The sequence below is a fragment of the Scyliorhinus torazame genome, chromosome 11 (assembly GCF_047496885.1).
Source record: "Scyliorhinus torazame isolate Kashiwa2021f chromosome 11, sScyTor2.1, whole genome shotgun sequence".
In the NCBI taxonomy this organism is placed as follows: domain Eukaryota; kingdom Metazoa; phylum Chordata; class Chondrichthyes; order Carcharhiniformes; family Scyliorhinidae; genus Scyliorhinus; species Scyliorhinus torazame.
The window spans coordinates 134,727,936-134,743,202 of NC_092717.1; the positions used below are offsets into that span (position 1 = coordinate 134,727,936).

General features: G+C 38.2%; 1 protein-coding gene across 5 annotated transcripts in view; it reads left to right on the forward strand.

The window, feature by feature from the left end:
- The window catches only part of pcmtd1 (protein-L-isoaspartate (D-aspartate) O-methyltransferase domain containing 1), an 87,801-nt gene extending 73,089 nt beyond the window's left edge, over positions 1-14,712 (forward strand). For 4 of the 5 annotated variants that reach the window (XM_072467788.1, XM_072467789.1, XM_072467787.1 and 1 more), the window contains 2 exons: positions 1,841-1,964; positions 12,818-14,712. In XM_072467788.1, coding sequence (XP_072323889.1) covers positions 1,841-1,964; positions 12,818-13,182 — 489 coding nt within the window. In that variant the 3' untranslated portion in view covers positions 13,183-14,712. Of the gene's footprint in view, positions 1-1,840; positions 1,965-8,229; positions 8,384-12,817 lie in introns of all 5 variants that reach the window. The other variant, XR_011933397.1, reaches the window with a different exon arrangement.
- The last annotated feature ends 555 nt before the right edge of the window (positions 14,713-15,267 follow it).

Consider the following 15,267-nt stretch of genomic DNA (forward strand, 5'->3'; position numbering starts at 1 on the left):
GCGTCTTTGGCAATTGCAAACATATTTAAGCCGTAGGTGAAAGGCATTCTCATGGAAAACATAAATTTGTCGGACACACTGGGCAGAATCGTGCCAGAATTTGGCAAGTGTCAGGCTGACACTAAAAACTGTCAACCAGCTCCAAAAAGATTGGGGTGCCCTTTAAATATGCTGCATCCTAACGGCCCCCAGACCCGAGGTATCGGGAATCCTTCCCAGCCAGGTTGGCACTGTGCCAACCTGTCAGGGCAGTGCCCCGGGCATGCACCACACCACCCAGAGGCTCTACTGACCTCTGTGCCCCAGAGGTATCCAAACATGCTGCCACGGTATGAATATTTAATGAGGGGGAAATCATTTGATGGCGGGGGGGGGGGGGGGGATGGGATGTGGGCAACTAATGACATTTAAATCCATTCAGATTTATTAAAATGAAAGAGCCTGAATCTCATGACATCGCCGGCGAGAGGTGGGGAAAATCGATCTCTCCAGCGAGAATCTAGTTTCTCGATTCTCTTGAGTTTTGCCACTCGACGCAGATCCTGCGGATGGCAAGTGCAGGCACAAGGTTTCACCACTATTTCTCTTACTGCCTAGTGGATCCTCGTGGAGTTGAGGCTGCAGGAATAGTGCTTTAGTTCAAAGATGAACTTTCTGTGCAAAGTAAGAAATTTTGTGCAGTTGTGTATTAGTTCTCGTCAGCCTAGAATTTACGATATGTGCTCAGGCTCCAAATAGTCCTCCCATCTCCTCATTCAGCTTTTCTTTCTTTATCCTTTTTCTTCCACCAACTCTCCTTGTGTCATTCACTTTTAAGCCTGCATTACACTGTCAATTTTTTCACCTTGGAACACAAAATGAGCACTGCTTTGTTATTCAAATTAAGTACAAAATCGAAGTATGACAATTATATTGTAATTTGCATAAATTGAAAAATAACATTGTGTTGATGAGTATAAGTGATGTGACTAGACTTTAGCACGTTGTCGCTTCATCTCTGAGCTTAACTACAAAATGAATTCAAAATTTACAAAATTGAAGGCTTTCATCTGAAATGAGTTTGGGCAGTCTTCATTCAATTCTTAATTGATGTACTCGACAGAATAAGTTTGCCTATTTAACATCAATGAGCATTAAACTTTCTGTCTACTCCTTGCCTAGATCACTGATTTGGGAATTGTGTTGGGGGAAGAATAATAATGAAATAGGAGCTGCCATATTAAATCCACACTGTTCTTTACCTTGGAGCACTTGATTCAATTACTGTATCAAAGTAAAAAGTTATCCTTGCCTAATCATTGTCATAAACATTTAAAAAAAAAAAAAAAAAATGTAGAAATAAGCATTGTAAAACATTTTTGTAATTTACTTTAGCAGGATGCTTCTGCTCTTTCCTCATGTTTTGCTTGAGTGCATTTCTTATTTTTATAACTTCCTCATTCACTTTTTTTCTGACATGTTCATTAACGCAACTGTTAGTAGTTCAACGGGCAGTCCATTGAGTTTGAAATATTGACATTCCCGTAAATAAAAATAACAAACTGTAGGGGTAGGCATGCATATGTTCACGTTCAAGATATCTATTGCTTAAATAAGTCCATAATTGCCAAAGATTCGTTCTGTATTCAGAAGCACCTAGAAAAAAAACAATGGAATTTAGTGATAGACATTAATTGCATGTTTTTAATAGCAGCTGATAGCAAAGCAGTTGCATTTGCAGTGTTTAGTATGTGCCTCTGTTTATAGCCCTCTTACCTGTGAAAAATGTATCTTGTACAAAATACAACAATCTGTAGAAGGCATTGCATTACTTATCCAGTGCCATCCTTCTTCACTACAGCTTACTCAGATAATACGCACAGGACAAAATACATGGGAAACCAAAAACATATTGGCTGTTTCATTTGCTCCTCTTATCCAACCAAACAGATCCGATTACTTCAAGTCAGAGAATGTAAAACTACGTAAGTATTCAAATTTTTTTTTTAACAAATTAGTTGAGCTATCTAATAATGCTGTTCAAGCAATAGGTGTATGAAGAACAAATATATCAATAATATGCAGCTCAGCCATATTATTAGCATGCACATAAATAAATCCGAGATCTGCCATGCTGTGTTCAAAATATTTGAACTGGACTTTAAATAATAAAATAGTACAGAAACCTTTAATTTCAAAAACGTTACTTGAAAGGCTTCCTAATAGTAACATAAAAGCATTGAGAGTTGTATGTTATGAATAAATGTTAGAATCTTGCATCACTAACATAACCTCATGCACAACAAGGGCCTCTCAGAAAATCATTGCCAATTGAAAAAACATTTGAAAGTTATTGAATTTGACGCCCTATCCTGTACAATTGCTGACTCCCTTTATTTAAAGTTCAAATCCTCACTCCATCACTGTAGCAATGTTAGCACCAGGGTGAACCATTGTTCTTTGCAACAAGTTAGAAAACATTTGAATAAGACCTCCTCTTCTAAAATTTCAATATGCCCACTGCATTGATGACATCACCCACAGCTTCTAGCAGGAGGTGCAATGGAAATGAATATAGCTGGGAACAGTAGCAGTCGTGTTCAGAAATCGATGAAGGGATAGTGAAAGATTGCAGTTATGAGGTTCATAATTTTACTGATAATTGTTTTTTTTCATTCACTTAATTTACTTGTTCATAGAAAATGTAACAAGTCTAACTTTTAATTTTTGGTAGAACACAATGGTGGGCCGTAACTGCTCTGAAAATGAGATTTAAATCACAAACTTCTGACGGTTCTGGCAGGGTTATGCTAATAGTTATTCTGAAAAGGTTAGAAGAATTAAAACCTTTTCTAACTCTGGATAGTTGTTTAAAACACCGAGACTGATACCTGCAAAGAACGTATCTGCTTTATGGCAGCAATGCAAAAAAAAAAAAGGTCCTTCATTCCGACTCTTAAGATTTTCGTGCTCGACAACTGCGCCCCTGGGTCTCCTGCAGCCTGAGTCAGAAGATTGGGGAGACTGGCATGGCAGAAATTTGGCTCAGGTAAGTGGGCACAGTGGCAATCCGACGATGCTGATTACCACTCCAAGGAAGTTATGGCGCATCAAGATTATTTGAATTTTTTTTTCAAATTGTTTCACACTGACTTATTTTAATGTTTATTAAAAATGAGTAATTAATGATCTTCAACCTTAAATGTGTCTCACAGTATTTTCTCACACAACAGGAATAATCATTTAACTTTTTTTTATTAGCATGATGCAAACAGGCATAAGCATCAGTATAAGCTCCAGTGATTTTATTTATATTGTATTTTAGATTGAATACTGTATTTTAAATGATTTCACTTGTTTTTAATTTTGCACGCCCAAATTAACCTTTGTAGGCTCAGGGCCATTTTAAATTAAAATTCTTCTTATTTTAGCAATCGCAATTTATTTGCTTTTTAATAATTTTACAAGTTTTGACAAAATTATTAATGCTTCAGATTAAAAATAATCTCTGAATGTTTGGCCTGCCAAATTACATTTAACAAAACTGTGTAGCAGTAATTTTTCACATTTTGATCTTTACTATCAAGCATCATTTTTGTGCTATGATAATAAAATACATAATACATAGATAATTATCATGTGGTTTTTCAAATCACTTTCCTCAATTTGGTCCTCATAGCCTCAATCATATTTGGAAACTACATTTGTGTATTTTGATTTATTTTTTAAAAAGTAAAATGTGGCTTTCCATCTTGCCATTTTCAACAGCGTGTGTTGATGTTAAGAAATATCGGGGTCAGTTTTTGCTTGGTGTGGTTGGGGAAATTGGCCCAAGTTTATGTTTAAAATTATGCTGGTTAGTGTTCAAGTTTCCACCAAAATATATTTGCATAATCACAATAATAAAATATTGGATCAGCATAATGACATGTAACTGTTTTTCTTTCCATTAAAATTTAAAAAAATATTTGAGTGCAAACTCAATAAAGTTGAAAATGCTTTTATCATGAAAAGTAAGCATTGCTAATAAGTGTTTAGATCTCAACCTGTGAATAACTTAATTTTTAAAAACTTGAAATAACTTATTGAAAAAAAACTACTGTAGTTAAATTTACTAGTTTCATAGGTGTGGACCGATCAGCTTCCTAATAAATTAAATATTTCTTGTAATGTAAAACCTTTTATGCTTACTCATGCCTGTTCAAATTGAAGCCCATCCTTGAACAATGGCAATTGGTAGAAACTCCACATTCTCCTCATTTCAATCTGTAGTGTACCCAGATTTGTGTTGGGTCTAGCTTTAGGAGATATGATTATTAAACCAGTATTAAAGATTACAGAAACCATTCTTGTGTTAGACATAACTTGCATTTAAAACTTCCCCATGTTTTGCACTGGTTTGACGATTTCAACCTGATTATGCCTATAATACTGGAAAATATCCGACCACATCATCTTTAATAGCTTAACTGAACAAATTAGGCAAAAAATTGATCTAATCAGGAGGCCAGCTAGTTCATCGATATTTTTGAATAGGTAGTTGAAAACAAGGTTATAATAGGGACTTCATCAGCAACTCACATCTACAACATTATATAAAGTTTAATACTAAACCAGGTTTCCATGCACAGAAGGAGGTTGTTTTGAATGTTGTGGCTGTGCCAGCCGAAAAAGAGCCATTCAGACTAATCGCACTCTTTGTCCGAAGCCTGAAGGTTACTGCATTTCATTGCATTCCAAGATTTTTTTTAATGTGAAGTTTTCTGCCTTGACTGTTCTTTCAGGCAGTGTTCATGTCCCCAAATACCCTCTGGATAAGAAGAATTTCTCTTCAACACCCCTCTAATGCACCTGATATTTACTTTTAAGTCTGTGGCCCCTGGTTATTGACCTCTCTTAAGGACGTAGAATGGATCGGATGGACTTATCTTGCCCCCTTCTTCTGATCCCTTTCCCACCAATAACTTTGTACATCTTGATTAAATTGCCCCTCAACCTCCTCTGTTCCAAAGAAAGCAGCTCCAGTCATTCCAATTTTTTCTAAGAATTAAACCTTCTTCATTCCTGACGACAACCTCGTAAATCTCCTTTGTGCCTTCTTTCGTGCAATTGTATCCTTCCTGTAATGCACTGACCCAAAACTGTGTGCAATACTCTAGTTGTGGTCTAACTATTGTTTTATACAGCTCTAATGTGAACTCCCTGCTCTTATAGTCCTATACCTCAATAAAGGAAAATATCCATATGCCGCCTTAACCACCTTACTTGCCTATCTTGTTACTTTCATGGATCTGTGGACACGCACTCCAAGAACTCTTTCCCTACACTTCTCGGCATCCTACCTTATGTTTATGCATCAAGGTATGTGGACTTGCTGGCTAGGCCAGCATTCATTGGCCATGCATAATTGCCCTTGAGAAGGTAGAGGGTGAACTGTCTTCTTGAACCGCTGCAGTCCATATGGTGTAGGTACACCTACAGTGCTGTTAGGGAGGGAGTTCCATGATTTTGACCCAACAGCAATACATTTCCAAGTCTGGATGGTGAGTGACTTGGGGGAGAACTTCCAGGTGGTGGTTTTCCCATGTGTCTGCTGCCCTTGTTCTTCCAGGTGGTAATGGTCATGGGTTTGGAAGGTGTTGTCTAAGGAGCATTGGTGAGTTCCTGCAGTGTATCTTGTAGTTGGGGTACACTGCTGTTACTGTACATTGGTATTTCTTGTGTATTAAATAAAAACAAAAAATGCTGGAAATATTCAGCAGGTCAGGCAACTGAAGCCAAACACTAGTTGCACTGTGCTATCCTGTCTGTTAACCAATTCTCATTCCTCGCTGATATATTACACTCAATTCCACGAGCCCAAATCTTGTGAGGCAGTCTGTTTTGTGGCACTTTATCAAATCCCATCTGAAGGATCGACTGGACTTGCCCATTGGTTCTTGCTTATCTAACCTGTCAGTCACACTCAAATGCTCAATCTTTCCTTTTTATAAAATTGGATCAAGTGTTGACTCGAGTTAGTATATTGTCATTTTCCAAGTGCCTTGTTACCATGTCCCATTTCGCATTGCAGCATATTTCCCTGCAGGTCCTTGCACATTTCAACATCATATGTAGGAAAGCATCTGTGAACCAAGCCTCAGCCTTGTCGCATTAGCAGTTCAGTCGTATCGTGTTTAAATATTGTCCTGCCTCCACAATCCTTCAACTCCCATCTTGGCTGCTGTTTAAGAAGCTCACCTGGAGTAGTCATGCAGATCATTATTATGCCTGTTCATGCTAATTGATCAGGAAACCCAGAAGTCAAATGCAAATGCAGTGTCTTGGTTAAAAAGCCACTGACACAAGTGCTGCTGAAACTCCAGATTCCCCACATTCTACTCGGGCTCTTCTACTTCTGACAGGTCAAAAAGTTAAAATTTCCTTCCAAATATTTATTTATTGTCTTTGCCATTCCTTTATGCCTCAAAATTTCTCCTGTCTCTTGTGAAAGCTCTTACAATTTGGTTTTTTTAAAAAGATTTCTTGATGGCTTACTCTGATTCCAATTTCTCTCTTCTCTTCAGTTTCTTCACCATTCTTTTCAATTTTTTGACCACACCCTCCCCTCATTTCCTCCTCCCTTCACCTGGCTCCCGCTATCTATCTATCTATTTGAGTAAATTATAAGCCCCTCCTTTTAATCTAATATTATTCAGAAGGGAATGTAGACTTGTTAAGAATTGTGATTTAATATAAATAAATAAATATTTGCCATTGTTTATGTGCAATCATGTCTTTTAATATAATTTCCCAGTTTATTTTAGAACTTTTTCCCATGCTTCCATTATTGGCTTTGTTAAAATGTAATCTCATGTTTGGACTTCACCACATTACTTTTAAAATGACTAAAGTCATTATAATATGATCACTCTACCCCAGATGATCCTCTACTGTAAGATTGCAAATTGCTCCTAGCTCATTGCACAAGTCTAGATCTAAAAATAGCCTGTTGCTTGGTTAGTTCCTTGACATGTTGTTCCTTGACATGTTGCTCTAATAATAATAATATTTATTATTGTCCCAAGTAGGCTTACATTAACACTTCAATGAAGTTACTGTGAAAAGCCCCTCGTCGCCACACTTGGCACCTGTTCGGGTACACAGAGGGAGAATTCAGAATGTCCAATTCAGCTAACAAGCACATCTTTCGTGACTTGTGGGAGGAAATCGGAGCACCCGGAGGAAACCCATGCAGACATGGGAAGAACATGCAGAGTCCGCACAGACAGTTAACCACGTCGGGAATCGAACCTGGGACCCTGGTGCTGTGAAGCAACAGTGCTAACCACTGTGCTTCCTTGCTGCCCGAGAAAATTGTCTTGACTACATTCTGTGAACTCATCATCCAGGCTCCTTTTACCATTTTGGTTTGCTCAGTCCATATGAAGAGCAGAGTCTCAACAATTACTGCATTACTGTCGTTACACCGTCCCCATTTCCTGTTTCTATTTTTTCCCCTTCTTATTACTACTGTTGAGGGGTCTATAACCAATGCAATAATTTCTGCATTTATTCAGTTCTCCGTTCCAGCCATACTGATTCTACTTCTTGATTTTCTAGGCTGAGATACTTTTTCTTCGTTTACGGTTGACTCTTTATTACTGGGGCTGTCCTGAATCCTTTTCTAGTTTGTTTAACTTTTCCAAAAGACAAGTACTCCTGAATATTTAATTCCTAACCTTGATAACCCTGAAAAAATATCTCCGAAATGGCTACGAGATCAAACCTATTTATTTCTATTTGTGTCTTTAATTTATATTACTAAAAATGGTATGTGCATTCAAATATAGTGCTTATAATTTGAAGCTTTTACTATTTTCCCTCTAATATCATTGTGATGAATGCTCTAAGTGCTGTTATTACAGTCTGTCTCTTCTTGATAAAATCTGCTTAATTTTGCCCAAGCCTTCAACTTTTCTCTTATGACTTATAATTGTATCCTTATCTGAACTCTCCTTTCTCTCTTCCCCCCCCCCCCCCTTATTAATTTAATGTCTTGTCTACTGCGCTAGTTATTTGATTCAACAGCACAAATTTTAGCCTGGTATATCTCTGTTGCATCTTAAAGCTCTGTCCTCCGAATAAGTCACGCACTTGAAAAATATATACACTTCTCACTTCAAGAAGCTGTGCTGTAGTTGGGCCAAAACTTCCAAGTAGTGGCAATCACAGTTGGATTGACACTCCGCTCTTTTTTACTTGCACTAGAATGCAGCTGCACCTTTCTTGCCTGACCTTCCAAATCGGGTGGGTTGAGAATAGTGCAGTGCAGCGGATTCTCAAGGCCTTCAGTCAAGTACAACAGAGTCGGACGAAAGGAAGCCAAGCCCCCTTTTTTACGACACTAGCTGCCGTAAAGCAGGTAAGTTTAAAGATCCTAGTCACTTTGTGAGGCCAGGTTGGGAGCGTGGGATGGCGTTAGGTCCAATGTGGTGTTGCAGAGGTCAGTACTATAGTTACCCAGGAGTTCAAAATTTTAAAATTTTTCTATAGTTTCATTGGCAACTATACTGCTAAGATAGTTGGAATCATCCGAAGCCTCTGATTTAAATTGGATAGTTCCCAATACAGGGTAATTGCTCATTGGAAGTTTGAAATTCCTGAGCAATTTCCATGCAGTCCTTGCATCATATCCACCCCCCTGGAGATTGGAGGTTATGGGCTGTGCACTTGAAACTTCTAAAGGTGATGCTGCAGTTGACCAGCCACCTTAGCATTCTGTTCAAACATGAACTGAGCTTCTGGCTTCCCTCTGCCATACAATTTGCATACTTCAACCGTAATTACTTTTTGGCTGTCTGTGACTCTCCTGCCATTGTTCCCTCCAGACCTGGTTCTTCCATCATGGCCATCCATAAGACATAGGATCAGAAGTAGGCCACTCGGCCCATCGAGTCTGCTCCGCCATTCAATCATGGCTGATATTTTTCTCATGCCCATTTTACTGCCTTTTCCCCATAACCCCTGATCCCCTTATTAATCAAGAACCTATCTATCTCTGTCTTAAAGACACTCAGTGATTTGGCCTCCACAGCCTTTGTTATGGGCCAGGGCTTGGAGAAACCCAAAGTGTATCATGGAGTTCACCTGACCCACGACTTTTAATAGATTGTGGTTATGGGGACCACATGGTCCACTCTACAGGTATGGTGCAAACAGAGCTTTACAGTACTTTTAAATTAAAACAATGTTTATTCTATGAACTCAAGTTAACCTTTTTAAAACATACAGTGAACATCTTAGCAACCATCAATTCAAATGCAACCCCCAAAGAATACAACACCAAGTAATGATTTAAGCTTTCCTTTTAACATTCATAAAACTTAAAAAATCTTCAAAACAAAAAGACATCAGGCTTAACATCACTACTGAGAACATTTATAATTCTGAATTCACCAAATGATCAAGAGACAGTCTTTTTATGGCAGAGTATCAACAGTACACCTGCTCTGTTTGGCTTCAGCTCCAACACTGAAAACAAAACTAAACCACACCCTGCATCAAGCAGCCTAAAACGAAAGTAAAAAGCTGACAGCCCAGCTCCACCCACTCTGACATCACTGCAGTAGTAAACACTCATTTCTTAAAGGTACTCTCACTACAGATATTTATATACACCCATTTATAAGCACCCATTTCTTAAAGGTACTCTCACATGTCACCTTCTACAGCAGAGTTCCACAGATTCACCACCCTCTGGCTGAAGAAATTCCTCCTCCTCTTTGTTTTAAAGGATCGTACCTTTAGACTGAGATTGTGCCCTCTATTACTAGTTTTTCCTACTAGTGGAAACAACCTCATCCTTCTAAACTCCAACGAGTACAGACCCAGAGTCCTCAACCATTCCTCCATACGACAAGCTCTTCATTCCAGGGACCATTCTTGTGAACTTCCTCTGGATCCTTTCGAAGGCCATCACATCCTTTCTTAGATACGGGGCCTAAAACTGCTCACAATACTCCAAATGGGGTCTGACCAGAGCCTTAAGCTTCCTCAGAAGTACATACCTGCTCTTGGTTTCTAGCCTTCTTGACATGAATGTTAACATTGTATTTGCCTTTTTAACTGCTGACTGAACCTGCATGTTAACCTTCAGAGAATCTTGAACAACTACTCCCAAGTCCCTTTGTGCTTCTGATTTCCTAAGCATTTCCCCATTTAGAAAATAGTCTATGCCTCCATTCCCCCTTCCAAGTGCATAACCTCACACTTGCCCACTGTCCTAGCCTGTCCAAGTCCATCTTCAGCCCCCCTGCTTCCTCAGTACTACCTGTTCCTCTACATATCTTTGTATCATCTGCAAACTTAGCAACAGTGCCTTCAATTCCTTCTTCCAAATCGTTAATGTATATTGTGAAAAGTTGTTGTCCCAGCACTGACCCCTGAGGCACACCACTAGTCACCGGCTGTCATCCTGAAAAAGACCCCTTTAACCCCACTCTCTGCCTTCTGCCAGTCATGCATCTGACTGACTCCGGGTTACTGTGTGACTGTTTTCCCCTATCACATTATTGGCAGCCACACTTATCTGATAGATTTATGAAATAATAGAAGCTGTAATTAGTGTTCATAGTCATGAAATTGTTTTATGGGATTTAAGATTGCACTTCTTAATTTACTGAGAAGATTGAGGCCCTTAAGACAAAAGCATCAAAATGGAATGTAATTGCACAGATACTGAAGTGGTGTAAAGAAAATACTGCATGCTCTGGTCGATCTTACCAATCAATATTTGCTGCTGATTCTTAATGTTGGGTTGGGATCGTCGAGGTTGAAATTTATTTTTAAAAATTAAATTTTTTTTTAAAAATCTTAAGCAGGAACAAACCTGTCCATGTTTTTTGTTATAATGGAGGTTTCTCATGTTAACTTCCAGGCTTGGGGGAAACCTGGCAGTTGAAAGATCAGAATAGCTGAAAACCTGGTTCAAGCACTACTTGTGGACCAGGAGAAGCAGAAATATCTCCTGTAGACCCAATCAGCATCTCAGTAAAACATACACCCCAAACCCACCATCCCAACCACCACAATCCTTGCAATATGCCTGATCACCACCCCAACCACAATCTGCTCACCAACGCCCCTCCTCTGCCCCGCACCCAAATCTGCTTTTTCACCTTATGATGTAGACACTCCTCTCTGTCTCAGATAGCCTTCTGTCCTACTAATCGGGCTGTGTGCGCGCAGGAAACCAACATAAAATAATTTAAAGGAGCCCTGCAGTTATATATGCTGTTCAAGAAACCCATTAACTAGGTCTCCTGATCTCCGAATAATCCCCATGCATTGAATGTGTCTTCGGTCTTTCATCCCAACATTTAGACACTAAAAGTCTGGATCAAGTGTCTTAGTATGTTTTCACTCTTGCTTTTCCGAGACCAGTCAGTGCATCTTCAGAAATTGCTGCTTTTCATGCCCATGTTTAATCAGCCCAGAGTACTAAAATTATCTCTTTGGCTTATTGCACTTTCTCCAAATGCTCCTCTATTCTATAGTGATATTATTTTTGCAAACGTGCAGTCTGTTTCTGTGTGTATACTGTTGATACTGAGCTCCACTCTTCCACCACTATCATTGATCACCTAGAGCAATGTTTCCTCTGATGTCTGTTTGTTGTGTGCAACTGCCTATGGTTGCACAACACAGCTTAGAGAGAGTATTGCCTTTAATGTGAATTTATGGATGAGTCAAGAAATTCTACCATGGGATACCAGGAAAACTGAAGCCATCAATTTTGCTCTCTGCTATTACTGTTCTCCTTTGTCATTCAGTTCACCCCTTTTTCAAGCACTTGCCTCAGAATACTGTAAGCCATCAAATCTAATTTAAATGACCATTGTCACAAAATAGTTGTTTTCTGTTTCCAGCTAGACTAAACTTAAATGTCTACTAGCAAATAAAAATTTTGAGCAGGTATGAGATTATGTCCACATTTATAGTGGAAAGTATAATCTTGCTGAGCTTTAATCGTAATCTCCCTTGCCTTCCCAATACTACCGTCTGCAGGACGATATATTGTGACAAGTTTAAATGGTCAATTTCCATCCTGAACACACGTAGTAGGAGTATTGAGCCTGCTCTGCCACTCAACAAAATCATGCCTGATCTGATTGTAACCTCAACTCCACATTCCCGCCCACCTGATAGCCTTTCATCCCCTCGTCTAACAAGAATCTATCTACCTCTGCCTTAAAGTAATTTGACTATTCTGCTTCTACTATATTTGAGGAAGACCTCCAAGGACTCTCAACCATCTGAGAGAAATACCTCATCCCTGTCTCAAATGAGCGACCCTTTTTTAAACAGTGACACCTAGTTCTGGGTTCTCCCATTAGAGGAAACATCCTTTCCACATCCACTCTCTCCAGTTTCTTCAGGATCTTATAAGTTTCAATCAAGTTGCCTCCAACTCTTCTGAACGTCAGCAGATACAGATCCAGCCTCGCCAACCTTTCTTCAAAAGACAACCCAGCCATTCCAGCTGTTATCCTAGTAAACCTCGCTGAACTATTTACAATGCATTTAAATCCTTCCTTAAATAAGGTGACTCCGACTATACAGTATAGGAATATTGTATAGGAATTTATAATAACTGGTAATATGAATACAAGAACAGAATTAAACTTAAAATGGGGACTAAATTACATCTGCATGGCCTGGACTACTTATTTCCCCCACCCTCTAATCCCACTTTAGCTGAAAATTGTACTTGGTCCTTGCTGGCTATAAGCAACACCATCGGTAATCATTGGTATATGTCAGTTAAATAAGAATACTGTTTCATTTTCTTTTGTAGCACCAGTAACTGTACGATGCCTGCAGGATTTGGCAAGAATTTACATTCGTCGCAATCTTAGAAAATTGATAAATCAAGAGATTCAGGCCAAAGGTGTTCCTCAGAAGACTGCACCAAAACGGAAGCGCAAGAAGCTTCGCAGACGTAAAATTGATACCTATGTATTTGTGGGCAATCAGTTGATACCTCAGCCATTTGACAGTGATGAGGATGATAAAATGGAAGAAAATAGGGAAGAAGAAAAAGAAATGAATGAAGACCTCAAACAGGAAGAGGCTTCTCCAAATTTGCTTCGTGAAAGAATTCTGAGTCTGCCATTACCAGAATCTTTGAAAGCATACCTAACCTTCTATAGACAAAAATAGCACTGAACAAAAATAATTCTAAAGGTATCTATGTTAACTGATGTGTTTCTTAATCCTCAAATGTAGCATTTTCTAGAGTAATCACTCCACAAAAAAGACATTTGCTTGAAGATAAAGCAGGTTTCAAATATTAAAAGTATGATTAAATTGGTTTGACTTGATTACTTGTAATCCATCGAGTATGAATAACTTAACCTTTTACCAGTGAAGGGAATCATTACATTCAGATGCTGAGCTCACATTTGAAGATTCAGTCAGAATACTTCAGATTATACGCATGAGATTTCTGATATCACAAGAACATTTTGAGGCAATGGTCACATTTTCTATGAGAAGATGAAAAGTAGGATATTTTTAAAGTTGCATAAGAGTTTTAAACATTTAAGTGGCGAGTACCATTTAATATAACTTGATTAATCAGATTTGCTAGTGCAATTAGCAATTTTTAATTATTACCACTTCCCTTCATAAGTCATGCATGCGCAATCATACAATAAATAAGACATAAAGCAATGTATTTGTTTAACTTTGGGAACTGTATTAACCTAAGGAAATATTTTCTATGACAATGCAAAAAAATGCATATGGCCTCTCAGAGCAATTCAGTACAAAAGTGGATTTAGCTATACAAGTGGCAATTGGCAATTGTACAACTACTTAATTATGAGTTTACAGTCCATAAATAATATCTGGCAGGTCCTTCAATTGGGCATTGACACAAGTAATGATTTCATCTTCATGAGGATGAATACTGTTTAGACTCAAAATATCATATACTGTCCTTATACAGCAGATGCACTTTAGAATTGAGGAAAATTTATGTTTGCCAAGAGTTTTAAACTTTTTTGACAAGAACTTGCTTTGTGACATTATTTTTGAGCTTCAAGTGTTAGAACAATGAAAATGCTGTTACCTTTTTCACTTTGAAATTACTTTGGGATAGTAAATACCCTTAAACAATACTCTGGGACCTTAGGGATTATGTAGCCAATTTGCAAAAAAGTAAGGCAATATACCATGGCCACTGATTTGCTTACTGTAGTACTTTGCTCATTTGCACCTCTCCTGAATCATTAATTTGCAGACAGCTCAGGGAGAGGACACTGAGGGATATTTTCTTGATAACTTGTACAGTAGATTGTACTGGTATACCAAGATGATTAATCCATGGTGGATTGTGAACTTGGTGATGATACTTGGAGTGATATTCAGGTAAATATTAGACTTTTTGTACAGACATTGAAATATCTTTTTTTCTGCACTGTTTGTCATTTGATCTATTATGTACAGTGATTAAAACATAGATGTATTTTCATAGATAGGTAATTTTCTGCAACTTTGATCAAGAAATATAAATTCATCTTTAGAAGTGTTGCTTTTTGGTGTCAAAAATATGGTTTGCTTCATTTCATAGAATTACTAATTGCAAACACTAGCAGTTCTATGAATGTTCAAATTGAATGAATACGTTTGCTTCTGTATACATTTATTTGGGGGAATATTTTGCAATAAAATTGATATTCTTTGTCATATTGTGCAGTAATGAGTTTATAAGTCTGCTTTTTGATTGCTTGGATTTAAATAAGTGCACCTCTATTTCAAAAACTATGTATCTGCAGAAGGGCACCAAAAAAATGAGTTTGACGGTCTGCCTTTTATGAGCTATTTCATGTTCTAAAAAGGTAAATAATAATTATAAAAATATTTACAAAGCAGCTATTAAGGCAATAGCTAATGGGCTTTCTCGATAGCACTGTCTAAATGTATATTTAACAAGTCTTCAGCACTATAGTGTATGTGAGCTTTCACATCAGATTTGAAAAGCGTCCCACTGCAGAATCAAACTGGAGCTGAAATTGCTCAATCTCACTCTGCTGTATTAACAGTGGTGAAGCAAGAGTTGCAGTGTATCTGTGGTCAACGCATTTGACCCTGCTAGAGTATCTCTCCGCGCCGGAGACCCAGGTTCAATTCTGGCCTTGGGTAACAGTGCAAACTTCACATTCTCCCCGTGTCTGCATGCGTTTCCTCTGGGTTATCCAGTTTCCTCCCACAGTCCAAAGGTGTGTGGGTGATGTAGATTGG